The sequence below is a fragment of the Carettochelys insculpta genome, chromosome 14 (genome assembly GCF_033958435.1).
Source record: "Carettochelys insculpta isolate YL-2023 chromosome 14, ASM3395843v1, whole genome shotgun sequence".
Lineage (NCBI taxonomy): Eukaryota > Metazoa > Chordata > Testudines > Carettochelyidae > Carettochelys > Carettochelys insculpta.
In genome coordinates this window covers 44,677,951-44,698,424 of record NC_134150.1, presented here as the reverse complement: position 1 = coordinate 44,698,424, position 20,474 = coordinate 44,677,951, and the positions used below count along the sequence as shown (strand labels likewise).

Below are 20,474 nucleotides of genomic sequence, written 5' to 3'. Positions count from 1 at the left end.
ACACATCCTGTTTGCACCCTTTCCCTGAAGCACCCTCCCCAGAGCGAGCTGACCTAGGGAATTAGTGAGACGCCTAGCATGGGGCAGTAGCAGGTCTCAAACCCACCCCACCCCCATACTCACTGTGGCAGCAGGAAGCAGAGAACCCCACCTGGGAAGGGGCAGTGGAGTTATGCAGGAAGTTGCGTGTATTGCCCCACTGCCCGAGTGACCGCTGCTGCCACTTTGCCCGAGCCCTTTGCATCCCCACCTCCCCTGTAATTCTCTGGTTTCTGTTTCTAGCAAAGTTCTGGATTCAAGCTCCCAGGTTTGTACTGTGAAAGCGTGTGCAGGTTTCCGGGGAGCATGAGGACAGGTCAGAGCAGAGTGATCAATGAAATATTCACCCATAGCTGACAGGATGCTTTTGTCTTATTTTCCTGTAAAAGTTCATTTGAGAGCACAGTGAACGTCTGGTTCAGCAGAAGGCGGCCATTGGCATTCATGTTACCAACACCATGATGCCCCAGCACCCCTTTCGAGGCCCTACAGTCCTTGCTGACCCTGGCGTTGAAGTCACCCAACAGGAGAAGCTTGTCACTAGGAGGAGTTGCTTTCACAAAATGGTCACGGTCCCCACAGAAACTTTCTTTTGCTTCGTCGCTGCTAGTCAGCCTGGGGGCGTACGCACTGATGACTGTAAAATGGTGAGAGGTGTTGAGGGGGAAGCAGAGCTTGATCAGACGCTCACTGATGCAAGTTGGTAGGTCAGGAAGCTGGTGCAGAAGTGATGTCTTGATGGCAAGTCCCACTCCATGGATTCTGTCTTCATTTTCTGGCCTGCCTTTCCAGAAGGTGTAACCTCCTTTTGGTTCACAGATGGATCCTTCCTCTGCCAGTCTGGTCTCGCTCAGGGCAGCTATGTCAATGTTATAACGTACCAGTCCTCCTCCCATGAGGGCCATTCTTCTCTCAGGCCTCATTGCATTCTCCCCGTCCAAGAGGGTGCAAACGTTCCATGCTGCAAGTATCACATCTCTTTTGACTGTTTTTCGACTGATGTGAGGGGAAAAATGCGAGCTGCAGCATGCTGGCCATTTTGGTTGGGATAAGCAATTTTTGGGATGCCTTTTCTAGTCCCCTCCCTCATTTTGAGGGTGAGCAGTGCTGTTCCTAAAAAGGCATGCTCAGTTGCATGGGATGCTGCTGAACTCCTCTGTCATCCCGGGGTCAGAGTCGAGCGACCAAAAACCACAGGCCGCCTATTTGCAGGTTGGGAGCTATGACTCCCGGTGGTCACCTCTACCTGTCGCTTTGCCCCTCCGCCATTGCTGTAGAACTTTGAGGTAGACGGAAGTGAGGAGAATGTGCAAAGAACCTGTGCGGGAGAATGTTTAAAGTGGAAAACCCATTGTACAGGAGCAGTGCCACTCTCTCGACCTCAGAAGCCTGGTTCCAGTTGTACAAAAAGTTGTCACGGCTGGGACTTCCTAGGCTGCAGTGGATGGCCATGCCATCTGCGGTGCCTTGACATGCCCTCATTCTCCCCAGAGTGTTGCAGAACTGCCTTCCAGGTCGTTGGATCGTTTTTCTGTGCAGAAAACAACCTGACGATTACCAACACTCTCTTCAGGCAAGCCAATAAACACAAGACCACATGGATGCACCCGAGATCAAAACAGTGGCAACTGATTGACTATGTCATCAGTCCCAGCTGGGACATTGGAGATATTAAGATCACCAGAGCCAAGCAGGGAGCTGAGTGCTGGACTGATCATAGACTCGTCAGATCAGTCCTTATGCTGCACATCACACCACTGCACCGCAAGAAGCTCAAGGTTGTCAGACCCTCCTTCAACATTGGAAAGCTGCAACATACTGGTCATTGTGAGAAATTCACAGCCTGCCTTGACGAAGTGCTCATGTCCCATGGACCTCTGACTGGAGGCTCAACACAAAAGTGGGACCAGTTCAAAACCCTGGTGATGGAGTAAGCCAAGTCAACACTAGAACTAAAAAAGGGGGGGTTCACCAAGACTGGTTTGATGAAAATGATGAAGCCATCATGAAGATCTTAGAGGAAAAACAGAACGCATTTCCGCTATGGCAAAATGATCAGTCCTCAATCTCCAAACATGATCGTTTCAAACACCTTCAGAGCCAGGCACAAACGGCTCTTAGCAAAATGCAAGATGAGTGGTGGGAAAGTAAAGCTGATGAAGTTCAATACTACACTGACACCAAGAACTCCAAGATGTTCTACAGTGCTATCAAAGCTATATATGGACCTTCAAAGCCACATACTACACCTCTCCTGTCTGCAGATGGCATGACCCTTCTGAGGGAGAAGAACAGCATCAACAAAAGGTAGAGCGAGCACTTCAGCAACCTTCTCAACAGACCCTCCATTGTCGACCCCGTGGCCCTAGACCAGATCCCTCAGAAACCCACAATAGACAGTCTTGACCTGCCCCCTACAATGGATGAGGTCAAAAAGGCAAATCAGCCAGACCAGCTCTGGCAAAGCCCCTGGGATGGACGGTATCCCTGCTGAAATTTTCAAAGTGGCAGGACCAGCGTCACTTGAAGCCTTTCACAACACCTTGATCAGCATCTGGGAAGAAGACAACATGCCCAACGACTTTAAGGATGCCACAATCATCTTGCTCTTCAAGAACAAGGGCAACAAAGCTGACTGTGGAAATTATCAGGGCATCTCCCTTCTCTGTACTGTGGGAAGCATCTTGGCTCGAGTCATCCTCAACTGTCTGATCACCAGCATCTCAGAGGGGAACCTACCACGGACACAGTGTGGTTTTTGCCCAAGCCGCAGCACCACTGACATGATCTTTGCTGTTCGTCAGGTCCAGGAAAAGTGCATAGAGCAGAACTTGGATCTATATGCTGTCTTTATAGACCTGACCAAGGTGTTGGACACCATCAGCAGAGAAGCCCTGTGGATTATCCTGTGTTGACAATTTCCCCTGTCAGCCCGTGTGGGTCCCTGTGCTTCCTGGCAGTTCTCTGTTATGTCTCAGAGATTCACGGAGACTCCCTTTCTGCCCAGGCCTTTCCAGAAGCAGGTGTGTCTGCTTAGCAAGCCATCCTCTTCATAGGCAAGTCCAGAACGGGGAGGACAAAGCCAGTCCCCTTGCAGGCCCGCACCTGTTCCAGTGGAGTAACCCTCTGGGGAAGGGTGGGGGGAGTTCAGACCCACCCTCTACCCTGGACTCTGGCCCAGGGTCCCTAAGAGGACAAGAAACAGCCAGCAGGGCTTTCACCCCTGCCCCAATGTACCAACCTCACCCTGGGCCACTTTGCCCACCGCTTCCCTGCAGTACCTTCTCACTCTGCTCCTGCTGCTGCTCCTCCTCCTCCTGCTCTCCGGTGTGCCTTCCAAAACCTTCCCCCCTGCTACCAGGTGGGGAGCCTTTCATTGGGAGTGCAGGGCCTCAGCTGACCATGAGTGCTGATTAGACTCAGCTGTGGCTGATTCCCAATTAAGCCTAATTGGGCTTAATCAGGAAACAAAAAAGCATTAGCCCACCAGCCAGCATATCTTCCTTTTAGAAGGCTGCTACAGCTTCTAGGCTGAGGTCTGCCACACCTGTCAAAACTTGGCTGCCCGAGAAGATTTGTTAACCTCACACGCCTGTTCCATGACGACATGACTAGCTTTGTTCTTTCAAAGGTGAGTCCTCAGATCCATTTGAGATACCCAATGGTGTGAAGCAAGGGTGTGTGCTGGCAGAGTTATTCAACCTCTTTCACGTGCATCTTCAGCCACGCAGTTAGGGACCTGGACCATGGAGTTTACATAAAATGCAGACTTGATGGGTCACTTTTCGACCTTCCTCGTCCGAATGCTAAAACCAAGACGTTTGAGAGGCTCACCCTTGAAGCCCTTTTTGCTGACGACTGTGCACTTATGGCACACAAGGAATCTGATCTCCACCTCATCGTCAACAAGTTTGCTGATGCCACTCGCCTCTTTGGTTTGACCATCAGCCTAGGAAAGACCGAGGTGCTGTTTCACCCTGCTCCAGGATCTGCTGTTCTCCCTGCTTCAATCTTTATTGAAGGAACAGAGTTAAAAACAGTAGAGGAGTTCAAGTACCTTCGCAGTGTGATAGCCAATGATGGCTCCCTTGACAAAGAAATCAATGCCAGAATCTGCCAGGCCAGCCGGGCACTAGGACATCTGAGAGCGTGAGTGTTGAATCAGCACAACATCCGACAGTCCACTAAACTGGAAGTGTACAAGGCTGTAGTCCTGACCAGTCTCCTGTATGGCTGTGAAACCTGGACTTGTACAGAAAAACATATAAAACTGCTGGAGCGCTTCCACACACACAGCCTGAGGTCACTACTGAACATTCGATGGCAGGACAGAGTTACGAACCTGGAAGTCCTGGACAGAGTAGGAACCACGAGCATTAAAGCCATGATTCTGAAAGCCCAGCTTCACTGAACAGGGCACGTCATATGAATGGAGGAGTCAAGAATCCCTAAGCAACTCCTCTACGGTGAACTCTCCCAGGGCAAAACAAATCAAGGTAGGCCTCGCAAGAGGCATAAATACTGTGTGAAGGCCAACGTTGCTCATGCTGGTTTAAAACCAGATCAGCTAGAGCAGCATGCAAAAGACCGAACAGGCTGGCATGCTCTCGTACAACGCATATGACAACTTTCAAGAGCAGCGATGTGTACACGTCATTGATGCTTGTAAGAGGAAGAAAGCAACAGCCGCACCAACAGAGCCAGGACAATTCCCTTGCCCCCACTGTGAATGCCCATGCCATTCAAAGCTTGGACTCCTCAGCCACATGCGAGTCCACAACCAATGAGCCTGTGCAAACTCAAGACGTCATCGTCAGACATGACGGACTGCATACAAAATTACAACGTCTGGTTTCATCCACACATTTGTTCCTGGACCATTTAGTGCACTGGATGAGGAACATTACATGTTGGACTAGGCCTATATAGGACCATGGATCTTGAAAGGTGTGTTGTGGGGGAAGCTGGTCAAGGAAGGAGTGAAGATAAGTCCACAGGTTTTGTATCTCTTGCTTTGGCATGGTCTAGTGGTGCTCTGAGTACTCTGTCACAGTCCATAACAAACCTAATGCACCTCCACACAGAAAAAAGGGAACTCACAAATGTTAGGTGAGTCAGTGTTAAACTTTTTGTACTGATGACCTCGTTTTACATGGCAAGCACCCAAATGCAATACCTCTTATAAATTAAAGCAGGAGGAGGGAATTTAATGTAATGGGAACTCAGGGCTGCTAGTCCCACAGAGCTGACAGCTTGTGACTCCCATATAACCACCTCGTGACCCTGTGAAGGGGTCAACAGCCAATATGAGGGCCCCCCTCTTAGGTCCTTTCCTCATTTGTTAAATAAAGGCAATTAAGGGTCAACCATTCGCACATAACCCATAGCAGCACCTAGATTTCAGGGCTTCTCTACTGCATGAAGACAGAAGCACTGAGCCTGCCTCTTGTCTGACGAGATCTATATCTTTCTTCTGAGCAGACGGGCATCTAGGGGGAGTCTCTCCAGCATGACACAGTGTGAACTGCAGACCAGCTTCAACAATGGAAATTACTATGAAGTGGGAATTCCAGGCACAAATGACATGTCTCCGCTTCCCACTGCTGCCACTAAAGTGAAGCAGCATATAGCTGTCTACAACCAGCATGCCACCGAAGGAGACTTCTCTCCAAATGATCTATCCCCATGCAAAATACTGAGATATCGGCTGCAAAGAATGCAGGGCATGGACACTGGACAGTCTCATTATTCTGACAAACATGAGAAACTCTGTGTTCTTTTGGTGCCAGCCAAGGCTCCGGCTCTAACACAGCTCTTTTGACTTCAAACGGATCTTCACAGAGACCTTACTGCCAAACATCCCACCAGAAACTGTGCCAGTGTCCTGCTTTATTGAATTAATCCCCTCTAGAAACTCCATCTACATAATAGGCTCTAGTGGAATGTATAGTTGAACCTTAATGGGATGGAGAACACAGTTTTTCTCAGCCTCTCTCCTAGAGAAGGTGCCCGTTTGTAAACCTTATCACTACAATGGACTTGGACAGGTCTTAGCTTCTCCTCTAGCAGTGGGACCCTTGTTGGAATCTCGTGAAAGAGCATGGATGGGTCCCCACCTACCTGCTTGGGGTAACAGACTTTGCAGGTGAAAAACACTGACCAAAACCAAGATGTAATAAGCCAGGGACTGTCACATGGTGCAGTGCACTGCACTGGTATTAAGCCATCCCCATGCTTGCCTTGTAGGGGCTGCACTTCAGAGACTGTACATTAGCTTGACTGTTTTAGGCAAGTGCCTGAACATCCAGAGAGACCACAGAGAAACAAGGTGATGCATAAACTGCATTTCTTTGTTTCAGGTGAGAAGCAGCATGCAAGGATGGCGGGAAGTTGGAGAGGTCCTTTCAATATATCTGACAGCTCTGCTGGGCAACCTGCAACTCATGGGCTGCAAGTGGCTCATCAGGGGTCCCATGTGTCACCCATGAGACATTTTGTTTACTGTTATCCACAGGCAAGGTTGCCAGAGTCTGACGGTTTCTGTCTGTGTCGTCTTTTTTTCCCTACCAGTATTACTGAAGTGACATGCACTTAAAGCAAGAGTATGTGAAGTAAGGCGTGTGCTAATTACACACAACACTGACACAGAGACGTGCGCTCCCTCTGCATCCAATCAAAGTGTGGCTGCTAGGATTCAATCAGTCTACCCTGCAAATTCTAGGTATGCAAGCACAGTTAGCAAAACTACCCTACCCCAGGAACTGTCTTGGTCATGATAGTCTTGTACCCACTTGGAGGAAAGAGGGCCACTCATGAGGCTACATACTAGCCTAGGTTTCCCACTGCTGATTTACAGCCTTCCATCCTGTAACTTTCCCACTCCTACTACTTGTTCAGTGACACTGCAGAGCAGACACAGCAATTAGCACAGCTGAAAGAATTCTGTTTTCATCAGCATTTCACTATCATCTGCAATATCCTTTCCAGTTATCCCCAGGTGCCCCTCTTGCCCTAGGTAAAATGGATCAGGAACAAACCAGGAACTGCATCTCCCATTGTCAGATGAGCTACCCCCCTCCCCACATTTCATAGGGAAGCCAAATCTAAATGACTTTTGCTAACCTACCCGGAATTAGAACTTGGATACTTTGTATTTTCACCTGTAAGTCTCAAGGCATTGAAGGAGAAGGAGTTTTATTGTTCCCATGTTGCAGAGACAGGAAGTGAACACCCACGTCATGGCTGAGCCTGGAATGGTCACTTGGCTCCTAGCCCCATGCTTCTCTTATAGACCGCAATGCCTCATCCAGAGGTGAAATATTTCACAGAATCATAGAAAATTAGAAGAGACCTGGAAGAGAAGAGACCTCAGGAACTCACCTAGGCCCACCCCCTGCTCAAAGCAGGACCACCCCGCATTAAAACTTCCCAGCCAGGACTTTGTCAAGCCTGGTCTTAGAAACCTCCAAGGATGGAGATTCCACCACCTCCTAAGGTAACCTATTTCAGTGCTTCATCACCCTCTTAGTGTCACAGGTTGTCCTAACAGTAACAGAGAGGGAGCCGTGCTAGTCTATATACTATCAAAACAAAAAGCAGTCAAGTAGCACTTTAAAGACTAATAAATTATTTTGCTGGGTGGGCTTTCGTGGGACAGACCTACTTCTTCAGACCATAGCCATACCAGAACAGACTCAATATTTAAGGCACAGAGAACCAAAAACAGTAATCAAGGAGGACAAATCAGAAAAAAATGATCAAGGTGAGCAAATCAGAGAGTGGAGGTGTGTGTGGGTGGGGGGGGAAGGTCATGAATTGGATTAAGCCAAGTATGCAGACAAGCCCCTATAGTGACTCAGAAAATTCCCATCCCAGTTCAAACCACGTGTTAATGTGCTGAATTTGAATATAAAATCCTAATATACAACATAGACCCTCCCTCACAACTTGAGACCATTGCTCCTTCCTCTTACCTGCCACTACTGAGAACAGCCCGGCTCGATCTTCTTTGGAATCGCACTTCAGGAAGTTGAAGGCTGCTATCAAATCACCCACTCACACTTCTGCAGACTAAATAAGACCAGTTCCCTCAGCCTCTCCTCATCAGTCTTGTGTCCCAGCCCTCTAAATCATTTTTGTTGCCCTCCTCTGAACACCATCCAATTTGGCCACAACCTTTCTTAGTGAGGGGCCTAATACTAAATGTACTGCTCCAGATATAGCTTCACCAGCACCAAATAAAGGGGAATAATCACTTCCTTCAAAATGCTGGCTGTGCTCCTACTAATTCAGCCCAAAGTGCCATTAGACTTCCTGGCAACAAGGACGCACTGTTGAATCATGTCCAGCTTCTCATCCATTGGAATCCCCAGGTACTTTTCTGCAGAACTGGATCTTAGCTAGTCAGCCCCTAGCCAGCTTGGGATTCTTCCACTCTAAGCGCAGAACTCTGCACTTATCCTGGTTGAACCTCCTCACATTTCTTTTGGCCCAACAATCCAATTTGTGTCAGTCACTCTGGATCCTATCCCCCCTCTCCAGTGCATCTACTTCTCCCCTCATCTTATTGTCATCTGCAAACTTGATGAGGGTGCAGTCCATCCCCATATCCACATCATCAATGAAGATGCTGAACAAAACCAGCCTCAGGAGCGACCTCTTGAACACTCCTCTTGATACCAGCTGCTCTCAGGATTTTCACACTAGCCCTGGTTTGACAACTTGGGTGTGGTGAGAGAGTGGAGTGGGAGTTGTTTATCAGATCTCTCTGTATTCAACAGTGTGAGAAATTAACATGACCCTCCCCCACCCCCAAGAAAACTTCTCCCCTATTAATCAGCGTTGCGGAAGAAGGGACTGGACTTTAGACATCCTGGTACACTGGGAACTTAGAAACAGGTGGTGGTAAAATTCCAAGCCATCTCTCTCTCCACCCTCACTAGAAAGCACCAGACGTGTGGCGTGAGAGGACTCACAGCCTTGTCATACTGCTGACTAATGAGGGCTCACAATCACATTTTCTAGCTCCACCACTTGCTGCTGAAGTGGCTCTTGGGCAAACCAAGTGGCCAATAACACGATTTTAAAAGGAAACAGCCAAGAGGCAGAGTAAGAAGGATTGTGTGCGATAAGCTTCATGTGCTCTCTCACCCAGGCAGCATCTGGAGAGGATTTTCTCCAGCAGACAGGGAAGAACTCGATTACATCCAGTTAACTGTGCTCTAAACTGATTATGCATGTGCCAGGCTAATGGATTACATTAGCAAGAGGAAAAATAACATCCAATCAATCTCAATTTACTGCAGACCACACGAAGGGCTGAGAGAAGAGAGGAGAAAATGGTCCATGAACTCCACCCTTCTCCCACTCCACCCTTCAGCTATCACAGCTCCATGGCACTAAAACCATTTTAAAGACTGGAAACTCTGAGCTAAGGACCTCATTGAGCAACTCTATCTACTGCTATCTATCTACAGCTACCTCCTTGTGACTATCTACTGTCAAGCGCTTCCACAAAAACAAACACGAACTCTGTCAGTGTTCTCTGTTCAAAGGGCAGCATGATGTACCTAAGTAAGACGAGCAACATGACTTATACAATTTACATTGCAAGTATTTGGGGTACCAATGCAATGAATTCCATACAATATTTCAGGGACTATACAGCTACACTAGCAGAAATTTACACACGCCATACTAGACAGGTAGATTGCTAAGCTCAGGCTTTTGATACCAAAATAGTACAAAAAGTTCCTGAAATCTATTGCATGGCTATTTCACTGGACCTCTCACCTCGCAAAGAAACGAGAGTCACAAATCTAAAAAGTACTCATCAGGGCTGAATTTAGCAAGTGTCCCTAAGAATGAATTCCTTTGCCTACCTGGGAAAGGCATTGCACAAGCCTTCAATACATGGTTTTAAAAAACCGTTCCCCACCACACCTCTTTATCACTTTCCTGTTTGGCATGGTATGTGGGAGAAAGCCAGTACTCTCGCAAGAGAGCACAAGAGAGACAGAGGGTTTGAACCAAGAATTTTTACAGCCTGTCACCATTGCCTTGTTCTCACACAACAAAAAAACCCACAAACTCTAAAGAGTCTGAAAGAAGTATAATGCTGATTGGTACACAGACAGGCCATTCTACTCAAACATTCTCTTCCAGCCCTTGTGCTATTTCTCCTGGTCCCACTTTCACCGCAAATTCCCTCTCATACACCACCTGGCTTCTTTGAGTTTCATAAACAGAGTCTTTGAAAGCAGAGAGACTGGCATGAACTTGGTCATTTTCTGAGGAAAGCTGTGCATATTTTGCTAGTTTAAGTGACATCAACAACAGTGCTCTTCACAGATGCCCCGAAGTGACATCCACGGGGTCTCTATGACCAGTAGCTTCCTCACGGCATGCCCTGCTACTATTATGTGAGTCTTCGGCTGGTCTAACTCAGGCTAAACTGTTCTGCCCTCCTCCTGCTTACCCTTCTCCCACTGAGCAAAATATGAAGAGAGCAAGAGACTGAGCATGTGTAAGTCAGCAGAAGGTATGTGAAGTGAGGCTGCTTAGATTTATGGCGATTTGTACCTGATTGTTCATACTAAAGCCATTATGGGATGATTAGAGAAAAAGGTGAAGTTTTAAGTCCAGTGAAAATCAATAAAAACGTCTGGAGTAATTCTGCTCTGCGAGTGAAAGGACTATTTACTGTATCCAGCGCTCCTCTTGGGTTACAGTTTACAGGGCTCAGAGGGGGGTTAGGAAGGAGAGCGAAATGAGCCAGGAAGGTAACAGATGCTTAGAGAAAAGTCAGAAAGCTGGTGGCAAGAGGTAAAAAAAGAGACAAAAACCATGGCAGCAGTCAGGGAGTAAGGTGGGCAGTAATGAAAGGAGGTGACACAATGTCCTAGGGAAGTGGTCAGTTTGACCGTGCCTTCAATCAACTCCCTGTAGATAGCAACAGAATTTGTTCTCGCCCCTTTCCAGCAGGCTCAAGCAGAGGTTTAAACACTCATTCCCATCACTCCCACATACACAGCACAAAACAAACAAGGTAATGCAGCTTTTTTGACACTGCACACATGCATTCTCCATGCTCTCATAAGCACACTGCATGGAGCTCCTGCTGGGATAGGAGGGCTTTCTGAAAGTGGTTCGCAGGGAGGAGCAACCTGAGAGGGGTGAACTCTAGCTAGCAGAATCCTTTCCCAGATTAGCTGTGAGGAGGAGCTTGTTGGGATGCAATTTTAAGACACCACTTCAGATTTGGGATGTCCAACGTGACACAATGGAAAGGGATCGAATTTTCAGAGGGAAGTGTTCAGCCCTTCTAAGAAGCCTCAAAGTTGGGCACCCAGCAGTCACTATCACTGTTAAGAAGCTTGGCTTCAGGCTTTGGGAGCTTAGAAGAGTTGCTAACAAAGTGCAACCTGAGAGATGTGTGCTCCCACTGAGCTTGGGGCCAAGTCCCTTTGAGGTACTAGGCTGAATGGGTTTAAAATACCTCTCTGACCCCAGCGCAGAACTGCTTTCTTCCTTCACCATGACAGTTGGCTCCCGTACAAGGAAGATAAAGAGAAGGGAAGTCTTACCTTGTAAAGCTTCAGGCTGGCTTCATGCCTGGAGTTCACTGTGTGCAGGCGCAGCTTCTCCAGACTGTTGGTGTAATAGTCGCAGGCATTGCACTTCAGATGCACAGGATTCCCAATGGCCACACATTTCAGCCTCCACTCGTTGGCCTTGCCACCCTCCTTGATGTGTGCTACTAGTTGGTACTTCTGCACATGCTTATCGGTTTTACAGTGGAGCTGGAAGTTTGCCTTGAGCTGTGTGTTGTAGCGGCACAGCTTGCACTGGTATGAATCCCCCATCACTGCTTTCCACTCATCCTCTGGGAGGCTGCGCTCCACGTTCATGTGCAGCCCCAGCATGTCCAGGTTGTCTGTAGTGAACTTGTTGCACACGGCACACTGGAAGAGCTTCAGTGATGGGTCATTTGTTTGCGTGAAGCTCTCACCCAGGTTCATTAGCTCCTCGGACACCAGCTGCCCGCCTCCCAGCCGCATGTCCAGAGGGATCTCTCCACCCACTGCACAAAAATGAGAGAAAAATACAAAAAGTTAGGACAGAAGCAGAGCAGACCATTCATTTCCCCAGCATGCCCCATCATAAATCCACTAAATCCTTGGACAAAAGCAAGACACAGTAATTCTCCTTACTCCATGTCTGCTTCTGTTGGTATCCTGGGCCCAGATCTGGTTCTACGGCCATTGGGCCCAGAGTAGGACAGTCACCTGCTAACCAGCCCTTGGTCCAAGAGCACAGCAAGTCTGTGCAAACCAGAGAGAAGATAAAGTTGCATTCCAACAGCATTCAGAAGGGACAGTCTCCACTGCGCTGCTCTGTGTAAACTCGGACACTCTCCCTTGCTGTCTCTATCACCTCTGCAGTTACTGCTCAGGTATTAGTTCTCTCCAGGCAGGCCAGTTAACAGGGAAGAGACAAGAAAGATTATGTATAAGACATCCAAACCCAGCCCCCGCTGGAGAAGAGACTCTTTAGCCATGGTGTACTGTACAAGCAGTCAAGTATCGGAGGGGTAGCCGTGTTAGTCTGGATCTGTAACAGCAATGAAGGGTCCTATGCCACCTTATAGACTAACAGAAAAGTTCTGAGCATGAGCTTTCATGAGCATCTGATGAAGCGAGTCTGTGCTCACGAAAGCTCATGCTCAAAACTTTTCTGTTAGTCTATTAGGTGCCACAGGACCCTTCATTGCTGTACAAACAGTGTGATTAGGAAGTTATGTTGCAGCAGCAACAAAAGTAATTCATTTTTGCAACTAGCAATAGGAGAAGGTGGAATAAAAGGGCCATGGTCTCAGCAGTAAGCCTCAGTACTGGTCCCAAACAGAAATTCAGAATGGTAGATGCTCTCAAGAAAAGTCAGGCCAGGGAGATCTTATGGCCAGGGAAAGAATGATAGCTAATAACTGGGGAAATGCAAGTAGGCGAGTAAGTCAGGAAAAGAGTCAGAGGGAAGCATGCTTTCACGCTCACTCTGTCATATCCCCACTCTTCAAATTATCCCTGACCCAGCTAAACCAAGAGCTGACCTCTATTTACTTATAGTAAATTAATACAGCAAGCTCTTATTAATATCCTGAAGAAGGCTTGAGGATGCGGAAGGAGGGAAGACTCCTCTCTATTACCCGGGATCTCATGTCAAAGCAAACAGCCCAACACCAGTCTCTGCTTCTCGTCCCTCTCCCCACGTTAGCTAGTTTCTGTTCAACAATTAACCCTGAACGTGTCTCAGTTTAAGGGGTTATTTTTAAGTCTGATTGGCTTTCAAGTCTATAGCTAATCAACAGAGATTTTATTCCTTAATGATCTTCCTTTCTACGCTATACATCATTTGCTGAGAACAGCCGGCAAACGGGAGAAGTCTGAATTTGCTGAGCAGCATGCGGCCTGTGCAGAATCCACAACTCCATACAAACCCTTCCTGAGGCAGGTGCTCAGTGCAGTCTGCGTGCTGCCTCTTTTCCCTGTGGAGAGGCACTGCCAGAATGATGGTTACTTCTCTGGCCAGGGAAGAACAATGGTTGCAATGCTCAGGTAACTGGAACATGAGTCCCATGCCCATGAAGCACCTACAGTTTCTCACAGTGATAGGAGAAAAGGCTGGAGGGGAAAGTCCATGTTGCTTGCACATGCACCACCTTCCATACGCCCAGGCTTACACAGATTAGGAACCTTTCCTCTAGCATCCCCCATGCTATACTGTCTGCTCATCTGCTCCCTCTTCTTTCAGGTCAATATTGTGCACCCAAGATCATTTGCCAATGTACAAGCCGTGCATTGTCAGTGCCTCAAACAACTGGGCTTCCTCTGCTTCCCTTGGAAGATTTTTCTACATATTACCTACGCATGCCCAATCAGGCCACACTTCCAGGCCTCTCTTCTGAGCTAATCCATCCCAACCACAGTCCACAATTAGAAATTATGCTGAATGGAAATGAAGTCCTCAGAATAGCTAATGTTCTGCTCAGACCTACAAGTCACAGACAGGTCTGGGACTCAGCGTATAAAAAGGGGCAAGACATCCTCTGCCTAGCTGTCTAAACAGTGAATATGAATATGTTTATAAGCAGCAAATTATAAAGGAACAGATGACTAAAGAAGTGCGAGGATAGGGGGTTTAAAATGCATCCATGCAGAACAAAGCCACTCTAATAGAGCTAATGTAAAAAATTCATCCTAACAGCTACTTTTGTCCAGTGCTTATTGACAAGGGACTCTACCCTGCAACTCCCAGCTCAAGATCTGTCGCATGACTTCTAATGCCACAAAGTGCACAAGTCACACATCACTTCCCAAATAAGCTGAGGCACATTCAAAATGCTTGCATTCAACTGGAGTCACTCAAGAGTAAGTCAACAGCTAAGTTACTCAAACTTCCTCTCAGGAACACTTACCTAGAAATTATGTATGCAGGGCTGGGGACTTGGCTGGGGTATGTGAAGAAACCATGAACATGCTGACTTGCAATAGTTAACAATGTCAACAAACTACATTGTAAATTGGTGGAAATTCTTTCTATTGGCAACCATTTATAAAAACAGTCACAGCAAAGACAAAGCCACTGCCACCTGCCTCAAGGACACAAGTTTGGACAACAGATACAGGGACAAAAACTACTTAGTTTTGTTTGTAGTGGTTTCCATTCTTCTGTTTTCCTTTCTTTTTCCTTTTCAGTGTTGTGATCTTTTTCCTGCTTTTAAAATTTAAGATCATCAAGCCCCTCTGCGTGGCAATAAGCTCTAATTCTGGAGTCATGGGTGCCCACAAAGTACTTCCTGAGAAGTAATGGTCTTAGACTGAGCAAGCCAGTCCAATCTCAACGGATGAAAAAGATCACAAATGACAGCATTCAGGATAAAAAGTTCAGGTCAGAGGGATGTAGGATAAAGTAGGTGCTCTCCTTACACAGGTAATTTCTGAAAGCAGTCTCATGTAATTGGTTATCATGAACTAGGATGCAGAGGAAGGATTATTTCGGCTGGTAAATGCCAGAGACTCTTCCTGGAGCAGATACGGTAGAGTTCTATTATGCTTCCCTGTTTCATATGGGACTCGCAGTGGAAGGCTCAAATACACTAAGATGTATGCATGGTGTGTGCACTACAGCAAAGATTCTGTTAAGTGAAGACGCGGATGAGTCCTTTAACTGACTCTGGAAGCATATCAGCCTTTCCCAAAGAGATATAATCCAGCTTCTAACTTTATTCTTAGATAGTAAAATTCCTTGGGGCAGGAACCATGCCTTTGCTAGTGTCTCACACAGCACCAATTGTGATACAGGTTGAACCTATCTAGTCTGATACTCTCTTGTCCAGCAACATCCTTCATCCAGCATGATTTTAGTTAGCTGGACAACCACTTATCATGGGTGTGGCCAAGTTTCCTGTGGTCCCAGAAAGATTTTTGGTTTTTTTTGTTTTGTTGTTGTTGTTTTATTATTTATTTATTTATTTATTTATTTTTACAGCCAGTCCTGGCTCTCAGTGTTCCGTGCTGTTATTTAGCTGTAATTTACCCCAACTGTCTTCTAAGAGCCCAGATAGCAGTGGAAGTGTTAGTAATGTGCTGGAAAATATTGACCTCCTGTCATCAGGCAAATTTTCTCATTCAGCACCAGTCACGTCCCAAGGGTGTTGGACTAGTGAAGTTCAACTTGTATCAACATGTCTGTTTAAATACAGCAATAAAGCCTTGTTTTCAGGTAAACAAGTACAATTGAAAGGCCTGTTCAGAGAATGTGCTGTATAGATGGCAACCACCCCCCTCAAAATAAAAGGCTCATCTCCCTTCCCTGCACCAGTCAATCTTTGCTCAACACTTCCTAACCCAACAACTCTCGGTCAAACTTGGAGTTTCAGATCTCAAACCAGCATCCATCACAACCATCTCTGCTCATGCCCTTCTGCAAGCAAATCTCACTCACCCGACAAGCATCTATCACAACTGTCAATCACCTTTATCCTGACCTACCAATTATTAATATTTTTCATTTCTCCAGATACATATCCCCATAACCATTTACGCATCACCTGCCTTCATTAATACAATCTAACTGACAAGCACAAGACCTCCCCATTTCTCATTAAACCCCCTTCAATAGTATGCATTACCCTCTCCAAACCAAGGAGGGAGTATAAGGTGCCCTTGCTGCCGGTACTGGAGAACCCTTAACAATCCAATCAGCGATGTTCACCCATTGCATCCCCTCTTAGTGGCTTCACTGTTTCCATATTCAATTCATCCATATAGTTTCCTGAAGTTCACAAGAAATACACAGGAACATAAGAGGGTGCCAAGATTTTCTGAAGATGAGAAAAAATTAGGGTGAGAATGGAGAAGAGGGGTCTCTATTCCTTCTGTGACTCACCAAACTACACACATACTGCATGGACGGCTACAGGCATTTTGGAATCAGACTGTGAAAAACAGAGTTGGATGCACAGCACCCATCTACCCACAAAGCCTTATGTCACAAAGAAAACCCCTCCCTCACCACCCTGTCCCAAACATGACAGAAGCAGAAACAGGACAATGTTTCAACCTCACCTAGCGTTGGAGCCATAGTTGCCATAGAGTTGGTGGGATCCAGCTGGTATCCACCCATCATGAACTGGGCATCAGGGGAAGTGCTGTCCATCTTCAGGTTGGGAAGGTTCATGTTTTGTGCCAAGTAGTACTGGTAAAGCTCAGCCTCAGCTGGGGAGGGCAGGCTGCCAAGGCCCAAATGCCGGTTGTGTTGGATCTGGGTCATATTCTGCTGAAGCAGCATCATATTGTGCATGTGCTTCTCACTGGTCATGTGAATGCGAAGGTTTCTAGCAACATTGGTTTCATAGTCACACACTTCACACCGCCAGGTGGGTTTGGTTTTTGGTTTGGTGGGTGAGGGGGCCCCACAGGTGCTACCAATGTTTGCTGCTGCCGCTGCCGCTGCTGCCGCTGCTGCCGCTGCTGCTGCTGCCCCAGCAGTATGACTGAAGACTTGCTCTCCCCCTCCATTCTGCAGGTTTTGCATGTTGTTGAGATGCTTGTCGGACTGCATATGAATACTGAGGTTGCCTTTGGTAGTAGTGGAGTAGTTACAGACCTCGCAACGAAAAGGCTTGTAACCACAAGTGTAGCTCTCTCCCCGTGCCAAACGGGGGTGGGGCTGCCCACTCTTGCAGTACACACATGAGCCACCTGGCTCGGGGTGCTTTTCCTTCATGTGTGCCTCAAGTGTCTGCTGGTATTTGTAGTGCCAATTGCACTTGGGACACTTGAGCGTCTTACATGAGTTGCGAGAATGCATCATGGTCATGTGGCCACCTAGTGATCGTGAGGAGCCCAGAACAGTGTCACACTTTGGGCACTCCACGCCACTCCCCGAGGGGCATTCCCCACCCCCAAGCTCACAGAGGGGACCAGCATGCTGGTGATGGGAGATGTAGCTCCCATCCTCGCCCTCTGCACTCTCATTTGGTTCTGGTGCTGTGGCATTGTCTTTATTGGCACTTTCATCGATGAAGTCCAACCGCCTGCTGCCCTCTGCCATGCTGGCTCCACCACCCTCATTGTTAAAGCTTAAATGATTCCTCCTGTTTGCACCATCAAAGACAAAGGAAGAAGCAGAATTAGAACTAGAAGAAGCTGTGCCCCTTGACAAGGTCTGGAGCACGTTAGGCATTAAGGGAGAGTTAGAAATGCTTTGGTTTGAGAGAGCAGGGTCCTTTTTGCTGCTGCTACCCGCCACAGCCCCAGACTCTTCATGGGGCCTATCTTCCAATTCATCCTCCAACTCGCTTGGAAACAGTCCTTTGCAAGTTTCGTCGTCGTCATCGTCATCATCTTCCTCCTCCTCTTCCTCCTCCTCTTCCACCTCCTCCTCCTCCTCTTCTTCCTCCACCTCCTCAGTTGGCTCTGCTTTTTCTGAGAGGCTATCCTGGTCACCCATTTCTTGCTTCTCGCTGTCTACTGCTCCAGGGTTTTTTCCCTCAGAGGATTTGGTAGGACTGCAAGCCAGCGGGCCCAGGGGAACTGAGGTAATTGGGGTTTTCAGAGCCGAGCTGGTCAGCCCACCAAGGTTCAAGAGGGCACCAGGCGCCAATATGTTTGACTGTGGCTGCTCTGCTCCACTGGCAGTGCCAGCCTGGAGAGCCTCTTCCCCTTCCATTCGAATGCCACTAAATTTACCATAAAAGCTGTGTCCAGGGCCTATGAGGTTAGCTGCTGAAACTAAAGGGTGTTGAAAGTTTTTGGTTTTTGGTTCCAGAAAACTTACAAGGGGTTCCTTGTCTTTGCCTATCCCTTGGATGATAGCGGAGATGTTCTTATTGCTAAGAATTTTCCGCTCCTCCTCACTCAGAGTCATTCGATGGTCATGCACTGCATGGGTCACAAATGAGCGGACGTACCCAAAGGAGAGCTTGCACAAGAAACACATCAGTATGGGCTTCCTCTTCCCATAGAGCACAAAGCCATCAAATTTGGAGAGGTCCACATTGTTGGGAACATCTTTGGATACGCAGGAACTTTTGGCAGAACCGTCGCTGTTCAGGTAATCCTTGTTGCTTTTGTGTCGCACATCAAAAACGCGGAAGCTGTGCAAGACGGGGCTGATGCCCGTCAGGGCTGAGGTATTCGGGAAGGACTGGTCTGAGCCCTCAAACCATTTCCCGAAAGATGAGGCTATGTGGAAAGTATTAATGATCTGTGGGAACCCGGGTGCAGCAGAGGAAGATTCTCCTTGTTTGCCCCCAGTATTGGGTAGAGCGTTCATAACAAATGAAGGGGGAGCCCCATTACCGCTGCCACAGGCTCCCCCACTTTGGATCAACTGGCTGACACTTTCAACAATATATGCTGAGCCATCTGGCTGGTAGACTATTTCTCCAGCCAGGTTCTCCACATCACTCTCCTCGTCCCCCTCCTCACTGGTATCGCTCCCACTTTCTTCCCTCAGAGGAAGGGGTCGGTGGGTGCTGGAGCAATGATGCTCCATATAGGTCTGTAAACTGGTGAAGGAGACCAAGCATTCGTTGCAGCTGACCTCTTTGCTAGTGGACTCAGTGTTGGGGCCAGCTGAGTTGTTGCTGTCTGGAATGCGCTCATTAAAGGGGACCCTTAGGCTGTCTAGGGCCCCATGGTTTTCAGTTGTGGACTGCTCCATGCCACTGGGTTTGTCAGGGAGGTGGGTGCTCTTGAGTTCAGTCCATTGCTGGTGCTGAGGGATGCCACACCCATTGTCCTTCCCAGAGATGACAGGCGAGTCACAGCCTTCCATGGTAAGGCCTGCATGGAGCTTTCATTGCACCCCCTACGGCTTGGACCTAAAGGCAAGGAGAGGGAGGAGACAGAAAGAAAGAGAAAGGCGAGTAAGTTAAAGAAGGCACATAGTGCATTTCCACACAGCACAGTCACTATAATACACACCGACCATTTCATCCTAGAGCAGTCAAAGCCCTGGAGTGGAGATGGTGCCCCACTAAAACTACCCAACTGAAAGGCCTAATATGAGGCAAGGAGGATAGTGCAAAGGAATTGAGGCAGAGGGAACAACTGGCGGGTGGGGGGGGGGCATGAATCAGTTCCTCACTGGAGGAGGAAAATGTGGCCTTGACCTTCTGTAGTTACTTAGGGATAGAGGTATTAAAAGTCAGAGTCAGACTGAGGCATGGCCAGAGGTGTGGTGAGCCCACCAAAGACTAGTAACTGCATTACATCTCTAATAAACTTGGGATCAATTTAAGCTGACAAACTAGAAAAGCCCTTGAGTGAAACAGAATTGAGAAACTCCAGTGAAATAAAGTAACAGCAGCAACATTAAATCTCTATGGAAAATGGACCACAGACACACTCTGTTCTCACTCCCATGCAGATTCATATACTTTCTCAGCACGCATACAGAGCAAGGAATTCCCAAACTTGGATTTTCTCATTTCAAAACATGGTCCTCTGTTTAAAATCCGGGAAATAGAGAGAACATTGCTGCACCCTTCACGCATTCATCTCTGGCATGGATCACCAAAACCTGGACCAATTCCTAAGGTCATCAAACTCAAGACATACTCACAGAGACTGAGCTACTTGGATACCTAATCAGTAAAAGTCAGCCAAACATGTAGCAGTATTACAATATGAAAGTATTTAAGAATGTAGAAACTGCCAGACTGATCAAATCAAGGCTCTGTTTTGATCAGTATCCTGTTTCAGGAGCCACGATCAAAATGCTCTAGAAGGGTCATCAAATCTCAGTGAGCACAACCCGCTTATGCATAAAACTTCTTTGCGACTTGCATCTGTCGGTGGTTGGCTTATGCACTGACGCATGAGAATTTACATACATAAAACTCACCCAGGCTCTCAATATTGCATGCC

At 47.5% G+C, this 20,474-nt stretch overlaps 1 protein-coding gene across 11 annotated transcripts in view; it reads right to left on the bottom strand.

The window, feature by feature from the left end:
• Positions 1 to 20,474, bottom strand: part of ZFHX3 (zinc finger homeobox 3) — a 327,850-nt gene that overhangs the window by 196,574 nt on the left and 110,802 nt on the right. For 8 of the 11 annotated variants that reach the window (XR_012647534.1, XM_075009159.1, XM_075009155.1 and 5 more), the window contains 2 exons: positions 16,665 to 19,426; positions 11,625 to 12,121 (listed from right to left, as the gene is read on the bottom strand). Coding sequence is in view for 10 of the 11 variants with exons in the window: in XM_075009159.1 (XP_074865260.1) it covers positions 11,625 to 12,121; positions 16,665 to 19,380 (3,213 nt within the window). In the remaining variant the exon portion in view is untranslated. Of the gene's footprint in view, positions 1 to 11,624; positions 12,122 to 16,228; positions 16,351 to 16,664; positions 19,427 to 20,474 lie in introns of those variants that run through there. The other 3 variants (XM_075009156.1, XM_075009158.1, XM_075009157.1) reach the window with 2 other exon arrangements.